Below are 26,211 nucleotides of genomic sequence, written 5' to 3' on the forward strand. Positions count from 1 at the left end.
GAGCTCGCCCCAGGAAACTCACTTAAGCTTTGTCCTGACTTCAGGGTGTTCCGGGACTGAAACCCAGCAGAATCATCAGCAATCCAGAAACTGATGGGAGCAGATGCAAAGTTCCACAGCCAAACATTAGGCAGAACTTAGGGAGTCCTGCAGAGGAGGAGGAGGGGAAGGAGAAAGAGGAAGGATCAGGGAGCTGGAGAAAGGAGAACCAGAGGGGTCAGGGACACCATGAGAACAGAATCAACTGACTGGGGCTTATTGGGGCTCTCGGAGATAAGGGAGCCTGTCGGGATCTACATTTATGTTATGGGTAATTAGCTTGGTGTTCTTGTGGGAATTCTAAGAGTAGGAGCTCTCTCTGACTCTTGCCTACTTGTGGGATTAGACTTAGATTTTTTCAAAACCTACTTTAACTAGGGTTCTTTTTTTTTCTTTTTTTTTAAACTAGGGTTCTTAAACACTTCAACTTCCCTTCTAGGCCACCAACCAGAGGTAGTGGGGAAAGAAGGTTGTGGACCTGTTTAGACGTAGTCCTTTGGGGCGATTCTAGTCTTTGTGGTCAGGATATCTGCAGTCCAGTCCAATAGCAAACACCAAACAGTAATCGGTGGTAGCAGCTCGATCTAACAGAAATCTCAAGGCCCCACCAAATTGGCAAGAATCAAGAAGCTGAAGTGGCAAGAACCAGTCAGAATACCACGAGAAGATCTGTGGTGTGTTTCTCTCTACTGAGTGAAAACCAGCAAAGACCAGCGAAAACCAGTGAAATGTTGCACAGTCATCAAAGACTGGCATAGCAATTCAAGAGCATCTTTCCTCTGTGGGATTCTACATACACTCTTTTCCAAACATCATGTGCACTCTCACGTGCCTGTTTCAGCAAACCATCCTCTCACAAGACAGCTTCCAGACAAACACCATGGGACACAGCTGAGCTGCCGAAGAACTTTCCCCTTCAGTGGGACCCCTTTCCTCCTCCTGGGTGGCTTGCCCAGCCCTGGTGGGAGGCTATGTGCCTGGTCTCATCGAAGCTTGTTATGCCCCATTTGGTTGATGTCCCTGGGAGGCCTGCTCTTTTCTGAGGGGAGCCAGAGGGGGCGTGGATCTGGGGAAGAGGGAAGGGGGTAACTGGGGGGAGGGAGAAGGAATGGAAGCCGCAGTCAGGATGGAATATATGAGATGTACAGAGGATTCACAGACAAGAATTGTGTGGTACCATCAGCATTCTGTGGATTATTCAAGGAAAAGCTGTCGACAAGGCAAGTTAAAATAGGTATTTTATTGAGAAACGTGCTGTCAGTGAGAAAGTAACATAGAAATATTTTCGTTTAATAAAATTAGCTTATCCTTAATCCTAAAAACCTTTATCATCTGAAACTGCAAGTCACTCTGACCTATGGGTTTCTTTTAGAGTCTCCCATGGACAACAATGTTTCAGATTCCATTTGTGCACATGAAAGAGCATTGTTAATATGGTTACTCATAAACAACACAAATGCCCTCACCTGAACTTAAGTTGCCCGAATCCATGTGAATTCTGTCTTGTCACTCAGGCTGCTGAGGCTTACGCGTATCCCTGGGCATTAGAAGTACAGTGTGGACATGTCTCTTTTTTTCCCCTAAGTTTTATGGCGATATAGTTCTTCCTAAAACATCCCAATTCCATGATCATAACAAAAAATAAACATCATTTCTTTCTATAGACAATAGGCTTCCATTCAAGGTTTCCTTTTGATATGTATCTGCTACATTAAAAGGGCAAGGGCACTAACCCCATAAATAATTTCCTAAATGGCTTTTATATATCAAACACTAAAATAAGATAAATAACATTTAAAATAGGTTAAACTATCGCTGATAGCAAATAATTAAATAGCCGTTCAAAGGATGTGCAAATTATCAGAGAGTGAAGCTTTACCTGAGGCTGCTGTGGTCTGCACGTGTCTCTTCAAAACCCTGCCCCAGTGAGGTAGCCTGGAGAAGTGTGCCTCATGAGAGAAGAGGTTCAGCATTCTGTTTGCTCTTCCAGAGCCTCTCCTCCCACCATGGCGGCTCCATTGGTGGACCTGAAATGGGGCCTTGCCAGAGTCCTAGTGCTCAGCTGCGTACTCTTACACTGCCAGCCTGCAGACCTGTAAGACAGCCTTCCTGGTGCTTAGGAGCTATCTGTGCTCATGCCATTTTGTTTTAAAATCTTAGTGAACTAGGCAACAGTTACTCATTTTTAAACTTACAAATTTTTTAGACATGGACCCAAAAAAGACTAAATTCTAAAGGTAGGATGCTAGGTTTAGAATTTCAAGTTCCTGACTATATACTTTCTCAATGCAGGGAATAAAGTAGATTTTTCTTCTACAATATACTTTGAAACTACCAGAAACAGTATACATCTCACGGCATTATTTCTTATATAACATTTAAATGAACATGTTCAAATTACTTAAAATGTTTACCTTGAAAGATTACAGAGATAATAATATTAATGTTCTTATTCTCTTTGTATTGGTACACATTAGTAGTTTAGATAGAAGACAAGAAAAGACAAACCTTCAAAATTGGTGTTTTATCAAAAATAAATTTAAAAATTACTTTAAAAAAAATACTGGGATTAGCCAGGCATGTTGGCACATACCAATGAGCCCAGAACTCAGGAGGCAGAGGCAGGAAGATCAGGAGTTAAAAGCCATCCTTGGCTACATAGGCCAGCCTGGGCTACATGAGACCTTGTCTCAAAAACAAAACAATAGTTGTAAGTTTTGTATGTGTCAGAAGAAGTGAGAAGGAAAATAAAACCTTTTACTAGAATAAGTAAAATCTGTTGGGGGAGGTGTTATTGATAAATGTAATGTTGTCTTCAGGTTCATTATGAGAGCAGCAAACCTGCCAAGTTTGGCAATTTAAAATTACAGCCAGTTGGATGCTGACCTTGTAATTATAATGAACAGTTTCAGAAAGAAATGATTTTAAAATACTGTGACAATAGTGGTTATCTAGAGCAACTATCGTATTCGTTATACCTTTTAACCTCACGGTTTCTCTTGTCAGTTTCCTATGTGCTTTATATGCACACAAAGTTCTAGCGTGTCAGTACAGGGTAGGATGCTTTTTGTCATTCTACAGAAGAGATGCCCTGCCCAAGGTCACTCAGCTGAAAGGATCAGGTAGGAGGCTAGAGGGTATGATTCCTGTGGGGCTCTCTCTGGAACTTAAGTCTTAGGGGAGACTGAGGGTGGAGATGAGTGACTGATTTCTTTATAGCTTTCCTCCTGGTGGTCTCTTAGCGTACCGGCAGGAGGACTCTGCTCAGGACTCTTCTGAAGGAATCGGTAAAAGAGATACTCGTCCCGGAACTCGTATTCATTGGTGATGTGTTGGATGACCCCCCCTTGCACCAGTCTGTCTCCGTAGATCACAGCTTCGCCGCGGTCAGAAGCAAGGCCGACTTCGATGAGCCAGTTCACCAGGTCACAGCCACAGAAGGTCCCGGCAGAAGTCTTGGCACCACACCTGTATGTCAAAGGAATGATTCAGCCATATGCTCTGTAATTCTGGCATCAGCACTGCGTGACAGAAGATGAGCAAAGACAAATAAGAAGGAAATGAGGGATGACAGTGGGGTAGTTAAGAGCGTGACAGAAACGGAGCTGTTCTATACACGAAGCATCTGCTGGCTTGCCTGACCCTAGAAACTCCCTCTGGTGAAAATAGTAGTGCTTGTGGAAACACTTTTAAAAGTGACAGAGGTAAGTGTACTTACTGCCCGAGCACTTCCTGGAGGGGAGCGCATGCGTATAGGTAAAAGTAACTGGTTTGCCTGATGGAATTGTTGTCTTGGCTTCCTGCCTCAGTCTGCTAATCTAGCCTAGCCCTGGAAGCTTTCTAACCGCCTTAATCAGACTTACGGCTGAGGAAGCTCATTCTTTCTTGTTCTTTCTGATCTCTGACTGCCTGGTTCAACTCAGCTGTTCTGACTCTATCTCCTCTCCTAGCTGACGGATTCAACCTGGCGTCTTTAACTTTCTGCTGAATTGTTCTGCTTGGCCTCAATCGAACGCTAGCAATCTGTGCTGATCTTCTGGCTCCTTCTTATTCTCTGCTTCGTTCTGTCTTCACCTGTGTCTAGCTTGGTCTCTCTCTCTGCACAGCTCTCCCAGTAAACCTGACTCCCACTTTCCTTTTCTTTCTGTGTCCCACTCTCTTAAGTAGCCTCCCTTTTCTCTCTCTCCTTGAGATAGTTGGGCATATCCTATTCTATAAGTTCTTTCTCTGATTCATCACTTTGTCAGCCACTCAATTAGACATCATTTCTACAAATCAACTTTACCTTCATTGTTTGGGACTAAAGGTATGTGCTAAGGGCACGTCTGTATTCCAGCCAGAGGGATTAAAGGTGTGTGCTAAGGCTGAGCCATACCACAACTAGAAATAGCTTTTTTTTTTTTCAGTAAATAACAGAATCTTGGGGCTCACAATGTGATTCAGTATCCTGCAACATGTATATGTGTGTGTTGTGTATCCTTGTATTTGTGCACGTTTAAGTGTATTGTATGTGGGGTATGTGTATGTACACATACATGTGGAGACCTAAAGTAGACAGTGGGTGACCTTGATTTCTTCCCACTTTATTTATTGAGGCAGGGTCTCTTATTGAACCTGGAGCTCACCCAATCGAGCTAGTCTAACAAGCCTAACTAGCCTAACTAGCCTAGCTAGCCTAACTAGCCTAGCTCACCAGATGGCCCCCAGACATCTATCCACCCAGAAGTCCTCAGGCTTGTGAGGTGAGTACTTTATCTACCCAGCCCCCAAGAAGTTTTACTTTTAAACTTGGTTTAATTTTCAAGAATTTAAAAACAGCTATGTGTGACATATGGATACTATATTAATTAGCATAGATTAAGATAATAGAGCTCTGGCTAGGCTGCTTTTTACAATGGTTTTAATTAATTAATTTATTTTTTAGTGGATACACATGTGGGAGTCTTGCCTGCATTTATGTCTGGTGAGCCCCACATGCATGCAGCACCAAAGGCCGGAAGAGGCCGTCAGATCCCTAGGCACTGGAGGTAACAGACGGTTGTGAGCTGCAATGTGGGTGTTGGAAATCAAACCCAGATCCTCTGGAAGAGCAGCCAGTGCTCTTACTGCTGAGCCCTTCCCCTAACCCCCAGAAGTAGCATGCCTCTCCCCCCACCGTGTGTGTGTGTGTGTGTGTGTGTGTGCATATGCACATCATGTGTGCACATGTGTGTGGAGATCTGAGCTCAGTGCTGGTGTTTTCCTCAATTGCTCTCCCTCTTTCCTGGGACAGAGGCTCCTCTGGCTAGGCTTTCTCTCCACTGGCCTGGGGTTACAGGCATGAGCCACTAGTCCAGCTTCCACATGGGTTTTAAAGGCCCAAGGCAAGTTCCTGTGCTTATGTAGAAGGCGCTTAACTGAGCAATCTCTGCAGCTCCCCAGAAGGCCTTTTATCTGTTTTACAGAGAGCTACCATCTAAATGACTATTAGAGAGATGTGTGTGTGTGTGTGTGTGTGTGTGTGTGTGTTACATTTCTATAATCCTAGCACTTGAGAGGCTGAGGCAGCAGAATCAGGTTTGACCATAGGTTAAATAATGAGACTCTATCTCATAGGAGGAAAACACTATTTTTATTAACCTAGTTTATTAAATTAAAACAAAATTAAGCTTTAATTTCAGCTATAGTACCCACAAATAGTCTCTTCCCCTCAGTAGCCAGTACAGCCACTTGCCTCATTAGGAATCAGGGAGCAAACAAGTGAGGTTGGTGAGAGCAAACCCAAGATTTTCAAAGTACACTTTGGGCCTGGAGAGATGGCTCGGCGGCTAGGAGTGCTCAGTGCTCTTCCAGAGGACCCCAGTTCAGTTCTCAGCATCTGTACCATGCAGCTCAGAAGTGCCTGTAGCTCCAGCTCCAGGGGCTTCTGACACCCTCGTCTCACCTCCACAGGCAAGCACACTAATAATAAAAATCAATCTGCTTTAAGAAAATGTGCTTTGGTTTTTATTTAAAGCTTCCCGATTGTTTAATATTTGTCTTCCTAATGCAAATCTGGATTGCCTTAAGTATGAGCAGATACAGAAGAGAAAGATATGCAAAACAAAAAAAACCAATGACATGAATTATGAACATTTCCATACAAATGCGCACTAGACGGCAAGAATCTCCACAGGCGTCAATCAAGTTGTGAAATCTAAAGTGCCTGACAACAGGAAATAAGAGGGTGAGAAACAAGATGAGGTGACAAATAGGTGTGGAAAAATCTAAAGCATTTTTACCACAAATACAAAGTTCCACATATATGAATCAGAGAGAAGTTAATGATGTAGAAATCTTTTCAAATACATGAACTATCTATCAATGGCAGCGTCTGTGTCTGGGCCTTTTCAAGATGGAGGCAATACCTCCTGTCCCAGCACTGGCTGAGGGTATCTGGCCCTTGATTGCTGTGACCAGGCAACCCTCACTGGAGCCTATGGAACAGTACAAAGAGTCAGTGCGTGTGACAGTGCAGGCGGCAGATCCTGGGCAGGAGTAGGGATGAGCCGTCTTAATCCAGCTGGGGCCCATCCAGCCATCTGGGACCTGGGAGCTCAGCAAAGGCTGGGTTCTGCTTCCTGACAGTTGGCAAGCACAGTGTCCTGACAGATAATGTGAAGTTTCTCTGAAAAAAATTTAAAGATCTATCCATAGATCCTGAAATCGTGGTCAGCTTTTCAAGGTAGAAAAGTGGCTTTTCTTCAGAGTTTGTCATTGTCGGCCATTGAGCAAGGCTCATCACAGACATCAAAGGCCACCAAAGTAAGATTTTTCTCTAAGGTTTACTTATTGTTATTTTATGTGCGTGTGTGTTGGGTCTGACGGGTATGCATGTGCACCACGTGTATGCCTGGTGCCCAGGAAGCCAGAAAAGGGAGTCGGATTCCCTGAAACTGGAGTTACAGACTGTTGTGAGAACCTTGCTGTGGGGGCTGGCCACTGAGAAGCCAGCTCTCTGCAAGAACAACGGCTTTCAGTTGCTGAGCCATTTCTCCAGCCCCTGAGGTAGGAATTTTCAAGGAAAAGGAAATCTGAGATTTTGAGAACTGAACTTGCCAAGGCTCACATAGTCATTAAGTGTGGAATATGGTATACCACTCAGTGAACCCCCCTTCCTTCCCCAGGCTATATTTGTGTGATTGTGATGGCGTGCATGTTGAGCACAGTGGTACCACACTTAAAAAATGAACCATCTCAAATACTAATCTCCAAATTTTTATAAATACACACAAAGGTGTTTGTTAGGTTCTTCATATTTTCTTAGTTTTATTTCCTCTCTCAATACAACTAAAACTACCGACACCGTAATATTTGATTATTCATAGTTCATCATTTCTTACTGCAGCATATTCTGTACCTGGGGGATTAGAAGAATAAATATAATGTCAAAAAATAATGACTAGGACTTGAGGTGAAATAAAAATCATAGACTTAATTAAGAGGCAGAAATTTCATTTCATTCTCTTGACAGCGTCATTAGTAATAAGAAGCGGCAGAGCACTAGGGGATGAGAATAAGAGAGCTCTTCTGGAGCCCGTGTTTGTCAGTGCTTTGTGGGAGACGCTAATGGCCGACACGTAGAGAATGTTAATCGCCTACCACAATTCCGCAGCCAACATGTTACAGAGAGATCAGAAGCTGCCTGACAGCAAGGGCAAGGATCACCTATTAGCTCATTAAAATCTAATCTTCAGAATCTGGAATCTATGTCTCTGAACCCTGGGCTGAGTTTACCTCCTTTCTCTGACGATGTTTCGGATGCACAGGTCGCGGTGATAATGCACAAACTGTTGACAGGTCATTTTTATTTCCTCAGAAACCGGGGATTCTCTGTCTGCTGCTGCTTCTTTGTTGTTCCACAGGAATTCAAGCCTGAAAGCCAGAATTTAAGAAGGTGGCTGATCCAAAACCTGTCACCAGAGCTCTGTCATCCACACCGGGATTTCATTGATGGCTGAACCCACAGAGCCCTTGTGGGTTCTAGGCACAGGCACAACTTAGAAACTAGGCAGGATGTCTCAGGCTGTCTCAGAAACTAAAACTGAAACTAAGCCATCCAAGCTAACTTAGGGATTCTATCATTTCCAATATTCGTACCACAGAAACAAATGCCAGGCCTTGTCCTTTCTGTCTGTCCGGCCAGTACAACTGTTGTTGACAATCGATTTGGCCAGCTATGTGAAGCTGGTGACTGGACTGAAGGGCTTTCCTGTTACACTTTCCTTTTGGAAATGATTGTGACTTTTAGCAAACACAGCCGAATAAGATGATGGTGACTATGATGGTGATGAGAGGAAAGGGAAGGACCTCATTAGCACTTCTAGTGTCTGTGCAATTTGCCTCAAGAGCAAACGAAAAGCAAGCACTCTCCCTGCCTCTCTTTCCACCCCTATGTTGAAACTTTTACCTTGTTATTTTTCAGGAAGAAACATTGGGGCTGGTGAGATGGTTCAGTAGGTAAGAGCGATGACTGCTCTTCCAAAGGTCCTGAGTCCAAATCCCAGCAACCACGTGGTGGCTCACAACCACCTGTAATGAAATCTAACACCCTCTTCTGGTGCATCTGAAGACAGCTACAGTGTACTTATTTATAATAATAAATAAATCCTTGGGCTGGAGTGAGCAGAGACTGAGCAAGTGGGCCTACTGGAACAAGCAGAGGTCCTAAATTCAATTCCCAACAACCAGATGAAGATTCACAACTATCTGTACAGCTACAGTGTGTATTCATATACATTAAATAAATAAATAAATAAATCTTTAAAAAAAGAAAGAAATGTTGATTTTAATTTAAAAAAAGTATACAGGAAGCAAACAGAACCTCCAAAGTTGAGAGAACCCTTAAATTTTCTGCCTACTCTTTCTTTGATAGGAAGAGAAAGCCTATTGTCAAAGGGCGAGAAACAATCAGGTGTAGTCTTTAATGGGGGAACACACCACCAACTACTTCCATTTGCAAGTTTCATTTCACTGTATGCAGTTAATAACATGGATAGAAGTCTGTGCCTGTCAGCTCTTGTTAAAATGCAAATTACATTGCTGGATTTATAATACTACTTCCAATATATTCTCTGCAATTATTTGCAACAAATACATGATTTCACAGATAACCTTTGTGAGGTATTTAGTGGTCTCCTAGCAGATATAAAAATACAAAGGTATCAATATTTTAATAGAATGACCTTATCATCTTTAGGTACACAGGCTTATTATTTTGAAACAGAATTTACCTTCTTTTGAAAGGTAGGATGATTAGATGTTTGTCCAGCCCAAAGATTCCAAAGGAAATAAATCCCTGGGGCGGGGGGAGAAAACAGTTATTCTGGCTGAATTCAACAATAAAACCTTAAGACAGAAACTAAGATGCTTAAGTGAGGGAGGAGGCAGCCGACAGTGATCAGAGCAGCCTCTGAAATTCAGCATCCAGGGTAGACACGGGCTCAGTGTCTGTGGGCATCCACGACACCCTGCTTGCTCTCTCTTCCCAGTCACTCTGCCCTAGGAATTAGGATGGTGAGGGAAGCCAGTGCTGATGCTGCACCTTCATGACAGCTCACTGGAGAAAACTGGACTCTCTTAAAGCCTACATGCTCCTGTTTCCCCACTTATGAAAAGAAAATCCCTCTCCCTGTACCTAAGTACTTATTATTTTTCTCTTGAAACTTCATCAATATAATCAGCAAGGGCTGTAATATCTAATTGTGAGACATTTAGTGTTATGTTGTAGATCTAAAAGGTTTCGCCCAAAGACTTATGCCTTGCAAGTGCGGTTCTTCGCACACCGTTACATGAGACTAGCGGGCAGCCCAGCAGTTAGGACGGCCCGCCACTCCTCAGTTCCCAGCCCCCACGTTGAGTAGCTCAAAACTGCTTTTAGCTCCGGTTCCAGGGGATTTGGTACCTCTTTCTGGCCTCTACAGGCAACAGTTCTCAAATACATACCGTACCTTACACACACACACACACACACACACACACACACACGCACACGCACACGCACACGCACACGTGTGTGTGAGGACTTGATTGTCTTTGCCCGTAAACTACAAACTGTCAGAAGGGAATACCTCACTACACCAAGTCTGTACAAGAAAAACGGACTGGAGAGGGAGCTGTGACTTCTCATGCCTTTCAAAAGGCATAAGCTGTGTAGGCGGCGTCTGAAGGGCAGCATTCCAGCCCTAAGTTCTGTTCTTTCGAAGCCCTATGCACTGAGCTCACTTAACTCCTATCCTAGCTTGGCTCAGCCCACTGTGGGCTTTCTGAATGTGAAATGCTAAGGGGGTGGGGGTGGGGGTACTGTGAATTTTCAGCCTCGCATTCTACAGTTGGTAAAGTCAGATCTGAAATAGTATCACACAGTGAGACTGGTATCAGGTGACTCTGGGGTGCCCATGTTTGTCTGTAATAAACTGATTACAGAATGTTTCTTTATACTTTGTTAATTTTCTTCCGATAACAATGTCAAAATGAACAGGAAATATGTTGAGCGGTCAGTGGAAGGCAAAACCATGTGGCAGCATAAACCGACAAGTCTTAACTACGGCAAATATGGCTAAGTATTTAAAGTATTTCAAATTTAATAGGCAGTGATTTCCAATACAGTATTTTTCAAGTTAATATTCTGTTTATGAATGAATGTTCTCTAGTCAAACAATATAGGTTTGAGTTGAGGATTGGTCCCGTGTAGAGCACTGCCATTATCTACAAAACCCCAATTGAAAATTCAATACCCAGCACCTTAAAAAAGAAAGGGATAAGAAAAGCAGGCTGATGAAAAGATAAATTCTACACTTTGCACATTTCCCAATATTAAAATGTTATTTTTCTTTAAATAGCTCCTTTTTGTCCCAGTGCTTGGGATTAACCTAGAGCCTTCTGAATGCTAGGCAGTAAGTATCAATTTTAACAGTAGCATGCCAGGGGAAATGGTCATATCTATTTTGTAAGTGTTTTGGAGTTGATATGAGATAATGGATGTAAAATCCTTAACAATGGTGGGTACCTGGTAGACTCTTGAGGAAAAGCTACTACCCTCTCTGCTAAAATTTATTTACACCTCACACGATTTTTAAAATACTCATTTAAGTTCCTGTGATTCAAAAAACATTCAATGTTAAGTCATGTAAGTGGCCAGACTAGAGGCTCAAGAAGCAAGTTATTTTCCAAAGTGAGTTATTAAGATCATAAGAAGTTTAGGAAGAATTTGAGGACATCTTGTTCCTACTTAAATTATCATTCTTCATCTCAACACCAAAGCAAAACAAAGTATTTGGTATTTCTGGTTGAAACACTCAGTGAACATTCTGATGACTCTAACCAATATAATAATTCATCTCTATGAGAGACAGGCAGCAGCTGTCAGCTGTCATGTGCGTCAGCAGCTGACAGACAAACTAAACCCTTTCAATGGAAAAGAAAACAACGTCTGCACCCCTACCCCCACCCCCCAATCAACTCACCCAAGAAAACAGAGCCCTCTCAATTCTCCGTAAATAAATACCTGGCCAAAGTTAAACACAGCACAGAAAAACTGTAATTCAACATAGAGCCGTCCCGTCTCGTGGTTGAACAGCCACCACAGACAGCTAGAGAGATTCTGCAAAGGGGAGCAAAAAGAGCACTTGAGAATTAAGCATGGGACTCGTCTCTCTCCACCCAGCCCACAGTATAACTTAGCTAGCTAATCATTAGGGGGGAAAAAGACTAAAGGGGAAAAACAGCAAGAGAATGTAGAAGCGCTGTCTTTCAAACAAGAGGTTTCAACCTCTCCTCTTGACAGATGCCATTCAAACAGCGTCTATTCTGATCAGATCTGAAGGGAGAAGACATGCGCCATAATACATAAGCTTACATAATATATCAGGACTGCCGACTAGCCTACACAGGACGGATTTTAAAATTAGTCTGACACAGTGAAAACAATGACATCACTAAGCAGCAGCTCTTGGCAGCATTTCTTGTTTTGTGACTTTTCCTCTTAGATGGCTGTTAAGGGGTGCTGGCTAGCATCATGCTGTGTAATGAGTGTTCGAGTGTAAAGGCCGGAAAGGCTACAGAGGTTTCTAGCCTATTTCCCATCTCTAGAGAAGTCATACTTGAAACATCTTAAGGAATTATGTATGACAACTGATCATTCACAAATGAGGATAACAAATAAAAACCCTTCTACAACTAAAGAAATATACACAATAAAATAAAGTACTGTACTTATACGCTATAAAACTAAAAATCCTTCAGTATTTGATGCTGGCATGAAGACTCTATAAATATGCATTAGCCCTTTGGGAAGGAATCAGTAGAACACTCCTGCGTTATAGAAATACAGACACTGATGAAGGTCTCTCAATTTTGGGACTGTACCAATCAAAAATACAATGTCTAGAGGTGCTTATTAGAGCATTTTGAAAATTATGAACAATTAAAAATAGAGAAATACTTGAATGAATTATGATGTTGCTTTTCTGTGGTTACTGGAAAATATGCTAAAACAATGGCTCCAGGGACTTCAGTCAAGTGACCGTGTTTAACATAGGTGACAAAAAAGCAACACAGAAGCCTGAACAACCATGCAGAGTGTGCTAAAAAATCAGCAGGCAGGGCTGAAGTTAGAGTCAGTAGTTCAGCTTCTGTTTAACATGCGTGACGCCCTGCGTTCAATCTCCAGGATAATAATAATAATAATAATGGAAAAGGAAAATTAGAAGGCATTAGTGTGATAGTTATTTTTCTTATTTTCTCATCAGTGCGAAGATTTTCATAATTAAAATATTTTTAAAAGATTTATGTGCATGAGTGTTTTTCTGTGTGTATGTATGTTTACCATGTGCTTGCCTGGTGCACACAGCGGGCATCAGAGGGCATCAGGTCCCCTAGATGCTGACAATCAAATGTATGTGCTCTGCAAGGGCGACAAGTGCTCTTAACTGCTGAGCCATCTCTCTAGGCCCCCAAAATTTACTTCTAAAAGTTCATTTGCAAAATATCTTTCGGGAGATGATTCAGCTATGTGGCCGCTGTCAGGAGTACGAGGTCTGCATACATCCTGGAAACACTTTGTTTTGACAAACTCCAAGTTCGACAGTACAGAGTAAATGACGGGAGGGGAACAGACCATTGGGGCACTTGGGTAACAGAGGATCCCTTGTCCCCAATCCTATGCCTTAAACATTTGGCTAAACGCTAAAAATGACCTAACCACCATACTTCTACAAAAGCTGCCACGAAGTTTCTCTGAGAGAAGCCAAATCTTAAAGAAATGACCCCAAATAGAAGCAGAAGGAGCACTTACAGCAAAGAGGCCAATGATGAGCAGCAAGCACAACAGGACGTGCCGGGTCAGCTGTGGGTCTCCACTCTGCAGGTACTGTTCTTCTTCCTGGGCGAGAATGCAGCTCTGGGAGTCACAACGGCTCACACAGTGGTCAGCTACGAAACAGTGAGCACAGCTGTAATGATTTCAAACCCAAGATGACTGCCCCACTCGGCTAAGAATCAGGTCCTAGCTGTCAGTGACCCTGGGGAATGCCACCATGGTATGTTGGAGAGTCTCTCATACACAAGCAGAATGTGGTAGTTCCAACCACATATTTAACAAAGGTCTTTGTCTACAAAATTTATGTTATACAATTATGATACATAATTTGGAACACTATATATAGTCTATATATAATTTATATAGTTTTTTTATTTATTTTGTTTATATTATTTATTCACTCTACATCTGAGCACAGCTCTCCTCCCATCCCTTCCCTCATCACTCCTTTCTCTGCCACTCAAAGAAGGTTGATCCCATGGGTACCAACCTGCCCTGGCTCATTAAGTCTCAACAGGGCTAAGCACATCCTCTCCCACTGAGGCCAGACAAGCAGCCCAGTGAGGGCAAGAGAATATACAGTCAAGCAACACAGTCAGAGGTAGTCCCTACTCCAATTATTAGGGGACCCACATGAAGACCAAGCTGCATATCTGCTACATATTTGTAGGGGACCTAGGTCCAATCCACATGGTCTTTGGTTGGTGATTCAGTCTCTGTGAGCACCCATGGGCCCAGGTTAGTTGACTCTGTAGGCCTTCTCATGGTGTCTTTGACCCCTCCAGCTCCCTTAATCCTTCCCCCAACTCTTTCACAAGACTTCCCACGCTCCACCTATTGTCTGGCTGTGGGTCTCTGCATCTGTTTCCATCAGCTGCTAGATAAAGCCTCTCAGAAAACAGTTATGCTAGGCTCCTGTCTGCAAGCATAGCAGAGTATCGTTAATAGTGTCTCAGTAGGGTCTCAAGTTGGGGCAGCCATTGGTTGGCTGGCCCCTCAATCTCTGCTCCATCTTTATCCCTGCAGATCTTGTAGGCAGGGCGAATTTTGGGTCAAAAGCTCTGTGGGTAGATTGGTGTCCCCTTCCCTCCACTGCAAGTCATGCCTGGCTACAGGAGTTGGCCAGTTAAGGCTCTATAGTCCTTGCTGCAACGAGTCTCAGCTAGGGTCACTCCCACAGCCTCCAAGGAGCCTCTCCCATCCCAGGTCTCTCTGGCTTGTCCCAGAGATACCCCCAAACACACACCAATTTCTGTTCTCTCTCCTAGTCCACACAACCCCCACACTCTCTTTACACCTGAACCCCATAAAACTGGATACACTGAATCTAATAGAAAAGAAAGTGGGGATTAGTCATGAACACATTGGTACAAGAGACATCTTCCTGAACAGAATACCAACAGCTCAGGCACTAATATCAACAATTAATAAATGGGACCTCATGAAACTGAAAAGCTTCTGTAAGGCAAAAAAGATACCAGCAATAGGATAAAATAGCTGCCTATATATTGGGAAAAGATCTTTACCAATTCTACATGCAACAGATGGCTAATATCCAAAATATATAAAGAACTCAAGAAATTAGACACCAACAAACCAAATAATCTAACTTTAAAAATGAGGTACAGAGCTAAACAGAGAATTCTCAGCAGAGGAATCTCTTAATGGCTGAGAAACACCTGAAGGAATGTTCAAAGTCCTTCGTCATGAAAGAAATGCAAATCAAAACGACTCTGAGATTCCATCTTAACAGCCTTCCCCCTTCAGAATGGCTACGATCAAAAATTCAAGTGACAGCACATGCTAGCAAGGATGTGGAACAAGGGGAACACTCCTTCATTGCTGGTAGGAGTGTAAACTTGTACAACCACTTTGGAAATCAATCTGGCAATTTCTCAGAAAATTGGGAAAAATTCTACCTCAAGACCCAGCTATACCACTCCTGGGCATATACCATACCACAAGGACACTTGCTCAACTATATTCATAGCAGTTTTATTTGTAATAGAAGCTGGAAACAATCCAATGTCCCTCAGCTAAAGAATAGATAAAGAAAATGTGGCTCATTTACACAATGGAATATTACTCAGCAATTAAAAACAAGGACATCATGAAATTTTCAGGCAAATGGATGGAACTAGAAAATATCCTGAGTCAGGTGGCTCAGACCCACAAGGTCATGCATGGTATGGACACACTTATAAGTGGACATTAGCCATAAAGTATAGGATAACCATGCTACGACCCACAGACCCAAAGAAGCTAATAACAAGGAGGCCACAGGGAAGATGCTTGACTCTAACTCAGAAAGGGAAACAAAATGGACATCAGATGTGGATGGAGACGGGGGACTTGGGTCGGGGAGTCTACATATAAGTTTAAAGGTTAAATTAATAAAGTTTTATCTGTGATAAGTCCACATGAGCCCCCACATACCCTATTATGTCCCATTTTAACATGAAACAAACGGACTATCATTACCTCTTGAATTTTATGAAAGATCTGAGCTAATTAATTACTCCTGGTTCTAGAGAATAAAACTAACAGGCAGTTCAATAGGTTTTGGGAAAACTTCCTGGATTTATCACTTCAATTAACCTTTGTTTTTGTTTTGAAGGTCCGGGGGCTTGAACCTAGGGTTTCATGTTTGTTGGGCCAAGTACTTAACACCGAGCTATACCTTCAGGTATGTGAGTTAAATTATTTGGAAGTGTTATGCATCTATTACAATACTAAGTTTAAGAATTTTATTTTTATATAAGTGTTCTCTCTCTATGACTATGATCTTCTTAAAACTCCCCCCCCCCATCTCACTGGAAACCTGTTCTCAAGCCATGTGCAACAGTGTACAGCTTCAGTAGAAAGCCCTCAGAGTGTCCTTTCTTCCCACACTTAAGAGCTTCCTCATAGTCCCTGGGCACTTACTTTTCTCAAAGGAAGAAGGCATAGGCCCACTAGCACTTGAGTTCGTTACTGGCTCTATTGATGGACAGCGTAATTCACCATTTCCCAAGGAACAAGAACAGCAACCTAGAAAGATGAAATAGAATGTGAATGGAGAGTGCACCCACAACAGAGGCGCACAAGTTCAACGGTGCCAATCCATGGGCAAGCCACTCCTGCTGTCTCTGTGGAAACATTTTCTGTGTGGGAACTCATCCCGGAGTGCAGTGAGCAATTCAGCAGAGTCAGGCAAATGCTCAGCTCCCTTACGTTGTCCGCTCGCTGTATGAGACGGGAAGAACGTTTTTTTGGTTTTTTGTTTTTTTTGTTTTTTTTAATCAACCCTGCTTCCTCTCCACTGCACTTTGGAAACCGAGAATTCAAAACCATTTCCTAAAACACAAGACTCTCATTCATCGCTTTCATAAACACAACAGCTCTGCTGATTACCGTGGAAAAGTCAAACCAACGCTGGCCTAAATGAAAGCCACCTGTGAGTCGGACTCTCCGTCTGCCCGCCCCAGCTGTTGTACGAAAGGCATCCCCCACTTTCTGGACAGTCCTTTCAGTCCTCCGGAAGCTGCATCTGGACCGGGTCGATGAAATCCTCTTCTGGGTCCACCTCAGCAGGCACTTCCCTCAGGCGCCCGTCCTCAGGAGTCTGGCAGATGTGATCCTAACAGTTCTCTGCTTTTTCCAAGCACACAGGGCCGGAGCTCTGGCAGGTTGTTCTCCATAAGTCACCGTGAGACGTGCGCTGTGTGGCTCTAGTTTTTCTGTTTATTATACTTATATGTTTATAGATTTATTTTATACATTTATTTCCTTAGATAACTGCACAAAAATTTTTAGCTGCACAAAAAATTTTTAAAAAGTTTTTACAGTTATATAGCCATAGTGTTTCCTGACATAGATTGCAATATTAATAGAGTAATAATTTTGGTGATTAAACTTTTTAAATGTACATGTTAGAAAAATGAATTATACTTAGGCTTAACCTCTTATTGATAATGTACTTAAGTTCGTCTGTGATATTCTTTTTTTAAAATATTTTTATTACCTATTTTCCTCAATTACATTTCCAATGCTATCCCAAAAGTCCCCCATACCCTCCCCCCCACTTCCCTACCCACCCATTCCTATTTTTTGGCCCTGGAGTTCCCCTGTACTGGGGCATATAAAGTTTGCATGTCTACTGGGCCTCTCTTTCCAGTGATGGCCAACTAGGCCATCTTTTGATACATATGCAGCTAGAGTCAAGAGCTCCGGGGTACTGGTTAGTTCATAATGTTGTTCCACCTATAGGGGTGCAGCCCCCTTTAACTCCTTGGGTACTTTCTCTAGCTCCTCCATTGGGAGCCCTGTGATCCATCCACTAGCTGACTGTGAGCATCCACTTCTGTGTTTGCTAGGCCCCAGCCTAGTCTCACAAGGGACAGCTATATCTGGGTCCTTTCAGCAAAATCTTGCTAGTGTATGCAATGGTGTCAGCGTTTGGAAGCTGATTATGGGATGGATCCCTGGATATGGCAGTCTCTAGATGGTCCATCCTTTCGTCACAGCTCCAAACTTTGTCTCTGTAACTCCTTCCATGGGTGTTTTGTTCCCAATTCTAAGGAGGGGCGTCTGTGATATTCTTAAAGACAAAAGTATTTCAAAGTATAAAACTTATTATGTGTAGGCCATTACAAATGTCTTTTTACTTAAGATGATAATGCCACCTCAAGGTTAGAAAGAGAACCACAGAATAACAGAAGAGAAAATAAATTATCTAGCCTAGCTCTTCAGAAACATGAAGGTTTAAATAGTAAAATTACATAAAAAGATGTAAAAATTAAGAAAACACATGAGGCCATTACAATGGCTTATCTATAGAAAATGAGCACACATACACACACAAATAAGCAATATGGCCTCTGTAAAACAAAACAAAACAAAACAAAACTGTTTTACAGTTTTTTTAGTGTGATGGTTTGTGGATGCTCAGCCCAGAGAGTGGCACTATGAGGAGGTGTGGCCCTGTTGGAGTAGGTGTGTCACTGTGGGTGTGGGCTCTAAGACACTCATCCTAGCTACCTGGAAGTCAGTGTTCTGCTAGCAGCCTTCAGATGAAGAAGTAGAACTCTCAGCTCCTCCTGCACCATGCCTGCTTGGATGCTGCCATGTTCCCACTTTGACGATAATGGACTGAACCTCTGAACCTGTAAGCCAGCCCCAATTAAAAGTTGTCCTTTGTAAGACTTGCCTTGGTCATGGTGTCTGTCCACAGCAGTAAAACCCAACTAAGACAATCAATTTTAAAAGGAACATCATCAAGAGGCTTGGAAGAATAACATTCTGATGACATCACCACAGATTATCAGTGAGCCTGGGTTTAAGGGCAATGCAGTAAAGGCAGGAAGGAGAGAGAGGACACAAGGGCCAGTCTGGGGAAAAGCACGAAGAAGTTGGTAGTGTTCACAGGGAGAGAAGGAAGAACCAGACTGAGCCGGAATTATCAGGTACTGGAGGGACTTGAGGGTCTCAACCTGATCCACAGCAGGAGTCTGATGTGGAAGATGCTCGTGAGGAAGGTTGGTTTGGCCATTTCACATCAGCTAGACTGGACCCAGAATGATGGGAGGTGGGGGAAAGGGTCCAGTTAGAAAGGAATTATAAGAATCCAGCAGACATTGGAAATAGAGGCCAGGGTAGACACCGGACCCCATGAAGGAAGAACTACTTGCTCTGAATGACTCTTTCACTTGAGAAGGAAATCAGTGAGGTTTGCTTAGAAATCCTGAGAAACTGAGACAGGAACAGTATGTCTGAAAATTAAAAAATGCTGCCTCTATATTCAAAAGGAGATTCCAGCAATAAACTTAAAAGCCAAGAAGATCTGGAACCAGACCCACATAAGTGGGTTTGCATGAGCGGTTATATTTCCAGTGACTCACAAATACTATCTTAAGAACAGTCTTGATGTGTCTTCAAGCATATATGAATACAGATGTTCACTGCTGCACTACTTCTAACAGAGATGTGTTTCAAGGCAAATTAAATGTCTCTCAGTAAAGAAACAGATTGCTAGCTATCTACCCACGGTGGGTAGGGCTACCCCTGGGCAGGGAGTCCTGGGTGCTGTGAAAAAGCAGGCTGAACAAACCATGAGGAGCAAGCCAGTAAGCAGCGTTCTTCATGGCCTCTGCATCAGCTCCTGCCCTCACTTCCCTGGATAATGAACTATAAACTAGAAGATGAAACACATTCTTTCCTCTCCAGGTTATTTTTGGTCATAATGTTTCCTCACAGCAATGATAACCCTAATTAAGACAAAAATTGGGACCAGGTTCATGGGGTATTGCTGCGACAGACCCTGACATGTTTTGGGGAGGATTGTGAAAGAGTTTTGGAATTTGGGGATGGAAAAGCCTTTCAGTGCTCAGAGATCAGTAGGCTGTTCTGTGGGAACTTAGAAAACAGTTCTGAGAGCAAATGGTTGCTGAGGCCTCCAGATAATGGAGGTCTGGTGTGAGGTACTGATGAAAAGTTTCAGACTAATGGGGCCATTTAATATTTTGAATTAAGAATCTGTAGTTCTGGGCAGCTGGGGCTGAAGAATCAGCTGTGATTAACAAGAGACCAGAACCACTGAGTGAAACCTTTGCTTTCCTGGGACAACTGATGTTGGCCCACTGGGTCTGAGAAATGATCTGCGGTTAAGAAGAGGCCAGAACCACTGAAGTTAAGTCTTCAGGTAAGTGTTTCCTCAGGACCAGCACACAGAAGCTGTGGCCCAGAGGTCATCAAGTCTGGACTTGGCATTCATTCACCAGTGAATGAATGAACATAGTGATGTGTAAGAGTCGTCCAGGTGCTGGTTTTAAAGGCATGAAGGGGTTATGGGGAGCAGCTGAGGTGGCGCTGTGAGAGGCCAGTGAGACCTTTGGTGAATGTGTGGCCTCAGCTGAAGCGGAAGCTCCAAGACTGAAGGGGTCATAGAGAGAAGTTGAGGCTTGGTACTGTATCACTCTTCAGGGTCAGAGTCCATAAAGAGGGCTTGGGAGAGGCTATTGGTAAAAGTGAAACCCCGGTACAGTAGAGACCCTATCATTTTAGAGATGCCAGTACCATGGGATGGCCACTGAGGACAGCAGCTGTGGAATGGAGCTGGCCTGGACCTAGGAGATAAGCTGGGTGTGCTGTGGCAAGCCCTTTGGAGTCCAGAGCGTGAGGCCTGAATGCTTGACATAGCTGGACTTTGGTTTTTCTTTGGTCTAAATGTGACTGTGCCCTGGTTCTCTCCGAGTAACAAAGTATTCAATTTACTTTTAATTTTACAGAAGCTCACACTTAGGAAACTTTGTTATTTTAGAGAGACAATTTTAAAAACATTGATTTTTTTTTTTTTTTTTGAGACAGGGTCTCTCTGTGTAGCCCTGGCTGTCCTGGAACTCACTCTGTAGACCAGGCTGGCCTCGAACTCAGAAATCTGCCTGCCTCTGCCTCCAAGACTGAACTTTTAAAGTATTTTAATTATTAAAGACTGTGGGGGCTTTTATTTGGAATGTTTTATATTGTGGTATTAATACAAATATAAGATCTTGGAAATGGATAATAAAGGAAGAGGCTTTTGCTTTAACAGTGATGTGGTTGTGTGTCAAGGTGACAAGGAGTCAGCCATGCCAGCCAGTTTTGTGTTAACTTGACACCAGCTAGAGATAAGAGAACTTCAGTTGAGAAAATGTTCCCACCAGACTGGCCCATGGGCAAGCCTGTGGATCATTCTTTAGATTGATGATTAAATGTGGGAAGGCCTAGCTCACTGTTGGTGGTGCCATCCCTGGGCTGGTGGCCCCCGGTGCTGTAAAAGCGTAAGTTGAGCAAACCATGAGGAGCAAGCCAGAGAGCAGCACTCTTCCAGCTCCCTGACATCAGCTTCTGCCTTAGGTTCTTGCTGACAGACTATAGCTGTAAAATGAAATACCCAAGCATGTTTTCATTTCAGTAGGGACCCCATTCGGGCTCTGCAGCAATGATTCACCTCTGCCACTCTGGCATGAACACAGCTACAGACAACACATAAGTGAATCGGTGTGACTATGTTCCACAACATTTTAGACAGGAAATTCAAGTTTCATAGAACTTTTAAGAGTCATAAAAAAAAATCTCTTATGTTGATATCAATCTTTTAAAAAAATGTACAAAAACAAAAGAACAAACAAAACAACAACAAAACATTCTTAACTGAGAAATTACACAAAATCGGTTGGTAAGTCTGATTTGGCTTCTGGGCTATAGTCTGTAGATGGACAATTTATATGATTAGTCTTAAGTTTAGGTAAGCCTCTCCTTAAAAATCATTTTATTGATGACACCTGCCTGATAAAATATTGTTAAAGTAGGAAATGAATGTGTTTAGTTTCATAGCAAGGATGTTCCTTCCCTTTTACTTCTAAAATTCTCAGGTCAAAGCTGGAGATATGGCTTCAAGGTAGAATATTTCCTGAGTGTGTGTGAAGTTCGGGGTTCAATCCCCAGCACTGAAAACTAGCATGGAGGCTCATGTCTGTAATCCCAGCACTCAGGAAGCTTAAGCAGGATAACCAACAGTTTGAGGCCAGCCTGGGTTTCATAATAAGACCCTGCTTCAACCAGGCAGCCAGCCAGCCAGCCAGCCTCTCTTGGAAGTCTTAGAATTCAACAAACCATTAATCTCAGCTTAATGAATGAAGTGCTAGAAAAATGAAGCTCTAATAGAAGAATTATTCAAGTTGTTCCCTTGACAAATACCTATACTATTTCGAGCAGTGTAATGACTTTCCATTGAACAAAAACATCTAAGATACATGTGACAGTTTCTGTAAGTTTTAAAATACACGTAAGGGCTCATACTTGTTTCTGGGATAGAACTTGGGAAGAGTTCCGGTCCATTTGTTGGTGCTGGGTTCTCCTCAAACGCAGTGCTTCCAGGCTCTACTGGTTTGTGGTTCTGGGACTGGCCAAAACCTTCGTAGTGACCAGCTTGGGTGGTGCGGTTCATGCACATGAGTGACACCCCAGCTATGAGAATGCTGCAGAACAGGGTGACTGCCGTGGTGATCATCTGTCAGCATCAAAACAAGATGTTAGGCCAGTTTTTAAAAATCTCATTTTAATAATCTTAGTACAGTTTAAGAACACTTTGAGTGGAGAGGCTGGAAAAATGGCTCAGTGGTTAAGAGCACTGGCTATTCTTCCAGAAGACCTGGGTTCAATTCCCAGCACCCACATGTAGCGCATACCTGCTTATAACTCCAGTTCCAGGGGATCTGACACCTTCACACAGATATACATACAGGCAAAACACCAAGTCACATAAAATAAAAATAAATAAGTCATTCAAAGAATTTTAAAATTTTTCGATAGAAAATATTTCTGTATAGGTTTTTTTCTTTTGTTTTGGGTTTTTTGTTGTTGTTGTTTTTTCCAGACAGGGTTTCTCTGTGTAGCCCTGGCTGTCCTGGAACTCACTCTGTAGACCAGGCTGGTCTCGAACTCAGAAATCCGCCTGCCTCTGCCTCCCGAGTGCTGGGATTAAAGGCATGTGCCACCACTGCCCGGCTCATCTGTATAGCTTTAAATACTATAGAACAATGTTTCTTCTAAATGGGTAGTAGTACAGAGGAATGGAGGAACGTGACTTACTTATAAAGAAGTTACAGTTTGCCTTTAATCATACAAGTTTCTTAGATGTCTCATTGTATCGAAAGTAGTTAACAATAAAGTCATTGGTTTCCTTTAAGTCACCAAATGTTTCTTACAGACCCTTTCTTACTTCTAAATGTTGTGTGTAGTTCAACCATACTTCATAAAAATAAATCATTTCAAAAGAGAGTAACATATTTCTCATTTGTTATTACTGCTAAGTTGTTGACTTTTTCCCCTTCAGCAGAGGAAACATGGTTCATAAATGTATCTTAATAAAAATTTGAGGAGCACTTTCCGCTCTTACAGAGGACCCGGAGGAACTGGGCTCCCAGAACCCAAATGACAGCTCAGAACAGCCAGGTTTCAGGGGACTCAACTCCCTCTGCTGGCTTCTACATCTCCAGCACACAAACCATGCACACACATATATTTAGGCAAAACATGAGTACACAAAATAAAACTAAATAAAGCTTAATAAAATAAAATAACCAAGTTGCAAGCATTTAGAAATCTTCAGGTTATAAAATGTTTAGGTCTTGAGGTTACCAAGAGTGATATAAAATCACCAATGTCCTATATATAATTTTTAAATATATTTTCGCTTCGATTTTAATATCAAGGCACACACGCTAAGATGTGACATTCCCAAGAAGAAACTGCCACTGAACGCTTCCCACCTGCTCTTTTCCATAAAAGAAGGCGGAGTCAATGCTGTCTCCGTTGTGTTTTCCAGTTATCAGAAGCACACCCACGAGGAGAGCAGGGATCCTGTAAGCAGGGCCATAGGAAAGAAAGAGTGAGCCAACAGAAGCTGCCTATGGACACCAGGAAGCGGACACCGGGAAGCGGACACCGGGAAGCAGACACCGGAAGCCGCCACTTACCCCCAGCCAGAGATGATGATGATTCCCACCGGAAGCTGAACGCTCTCGCGCTTCTTTAAAAGAAACAAAGAAACTGCTAGAAGGCCTAGAAACAAGAAAACAAGATTATACAAGATGATTACTCTTCCTCTTGGCATGGAAGCTGCAGCACTTTACTCTGTGAGGGACCCTGCATGTCTGGATAACCTGGTGGTGCAGTTCTCATTTGCTTTGGTGACTTTATCGGGCTGGTTTTTTGAGAAGCCTGGCTGACCTGATGCTCTCACTCTACTTCCCAAGTCCTCGAGTTACAAGCGTTCACCACCATGCTTTTAAATTTTCCTCCTTACAAATCAATGTTGTTTGAAGCATTTTTTTTTCCTATTAAAAATCTTTGGTGTTTTCTTTCCTAGAATCGTTTCTTTACTCGAATCTTCGTTTTACTGAAGGATTTCTTTTTAAAAGCCGTAGCGACTTGTGGTTGTCGCTTGTTTCTTGCCACTTGGGTGATTAGAACCCAAGTAGCATTCCAAGTTCAGCTATACAGACATTTCTCAGAGTGATTCCATTTTGTTGGTGCTAAGAATTGTAAATATTTCTTACCCCAGATTGTGTTTTGGAAAATGCCTCAAATGTAGGGCTGATGCTTCATAAAAATATGATACACACTTAATACAACGGTGGCACAAACCTAATACAGACATAAATATTTCAAGTTTGTTTATTGGTTTTGTTTTTGAGATGGGCGTCCTATGTAGCCAAGCTGTCCTTAAACTCTTGATCCTCCTGCCTCAGCCTTCTGGGTGCTGAAGTGACAGTCACGCTCCACCACACCCAGCTTGTTTCAAGTTCTCATATATACGTGTGGCACTTAGTAAGTTCCATAAGGCTACAGAATCTGAGGGCTTCAGGAAGAAGCAACATCTATTTCAAATTAACACTTTAATTTCGTAGGTAAGGAGGGGACAAGGGCTTGACTGAGTTGCACAGCAGGGGGCAGAGTGGTGTAGAGAGCCCACCTTTTGAGAAACATGAGGTAAAGTTCTGAAACTGTCCTGGGTTCATATGACGTACTTTTCAGGATCTGGTAATAATACGTCTATAAGAAAATTTCAGTCTTCAGTGATAGTCACCTCTGTGTCCACCATATAGTTAAGTAGTCCTGTTCTTCAGAACTTAGATTTCGACTTCTAGATTAAGTTTGAGCCAAGTGAAGGCCAACTGATGTTACGGCTTACAGTCCAAAGAAGGCTCTCTAGCTGTCTGAAGAAAGGTAGTGAGGTAACCAGCTCATAACCCTGTATGTGGAAGTAACGGGCACTAACCTTAAACAAACAAACAAACAAAGCAAAGGAAGAGAAAACCAGCCTGGGGAGTTCTGATGTACATTTCACACCTGTGAGCTCCCTTAGGAAATTAAGATCCTTTCTTGTACATAACACTTTCAGTTAGAATTAACATAAATGGGCACTGATCACTAACGTTTTAAACGAGGATTAACATAAGCAGATGCCTAGGTCCTTGTGCAGGGTTTGCGTCTCTGATAGCGATTCTTCCTACTCTGTGAAGAACTGCAGCTGTCAGACGACAGCCTGGCATCCCTCGCTGGGGTTACTGAGAAGATCGGCTTGAGTCCATTCGGCTCTTTGGGCTTGCTTTCGTAATTTACAACATGAAATATTCAAACTGCACCAGCACGAAGGTGGAGAAGATGACCATTCATACATTTAATGTATATTTGAAATTGTTTAATTAGTGCATAAAGTTTGGGGTTCACTGATGTAGGACTTAGCTGAAGTGTTAAAAAAGCAATAGGTTTAAAGGAAGAACAAAGCAGGCAGCTATGCAGGAGGCAGAAATGGTAAAGATAATTTATAAACCAATCTGAAAATGACTGGACATTAGATTTTCAAATACACTGAATGGCTCTATAATTTTGTCTTTTTTTTTTTTTTTTTTTTGGTTGTGAGCCTGGCCTTGAACAAGTGAGCTATAAAACTGTGCTGTATTTATAATAATCTGATGATCACAGGTCACCTTCACTGCACCAGTAAATTCCTAAGTTCTTTAGATAGATCTCAGCATGTATGTTTGAAGGTCTGGGAGGTAGCTGGGGTTTTGTGACAGATGAATCTATTTGTTCTTCTATTACTCTCATTATATATTCCATCTGAATAAATGTAAGTAGACATCAGTTCGGGCCGCCTATATTTGGGATTTACAGTCTCTAGGATCTTTTAACTTGACATCTCATGCCAAGCCTCACGCTATAACAGGAATACTTGCTCAAAGAAGCACAAGCCGTCTTCTGTTGGCTGAGAACCTGTCATGTGGTGATCCCTCCCCACAGCACTGCTTCAC

General features: G+C 42.5%; 1 protein-coding gene across 5 annotated transcripts in view; it reads right to left on the minus strand.

The window, feature by feature from the left end:
* Positions 1-1,258: 1,258 nt before the first annotated feature.
* The window catches only part of Gpr155 (G protein-coupled receptor 155), a 44,252-nt gene continuing 19,299 nt past the window's right edge, over positions 1,259-26,211 (minus strand). For 2 of the 5 annotated variants that reach the window (XM_029474403.1, XM_021156461.2), the window contains exons 10-18: positions 23,872-23,956; positions 23,665-23,755; positions 22,193-22,403; positions 16,301-16,405; positions 13,352-13,488; positions 11,564-11,659; positions 9,291-9,355; positions 7,795-7,932; positions 2,674-3,507 (exon numbers count right to left, since the gene is read on the minus strand). In XM_029474403.1, coding sequence (XP_029330263.1) covers positions 3,207-3,507; positions 7,795-7,932; positions 9,291-9,355; positions 11,564-11,659; positions 13,352-13,488; positions 16,301-16,405; positions 22,193-22,403; positions 23,665-23,755; positions 23,872-23,956 — 1,229 coding nt within the window. In that variant the 3' untranslated portion in view covers positions 2,674-3,206. Of the gene's footprint in view, positions 3,508-7,311; positions 7,418-7,794; positions 7,933-9,290; positions 9,356-11,518; positions 11,660-13,351; positions 13,489-16,300; positions 16,406-22,192; positions 22,404-23,664; positions 23,756-23,871; positions 23,957-26,211 lie in introns of those variants that run through there. The other 3 variants (XM_029474402.1, XM_029474404.1, XM_029474405.1) reach the window with 3 other exon arrangements.

Source organism: Mus caroli, chromosome 2 (assembly GCF_900094665.2).
Source record: "Mus caroli chromosome 2, CAROLI_EIJ_v1.1, whole genome shotgun sequence".
NCBI lineage: Eukaryota > Metazoa > Chordata > Mammalia > Rodentia > Muridae > Mus > Mus caroli.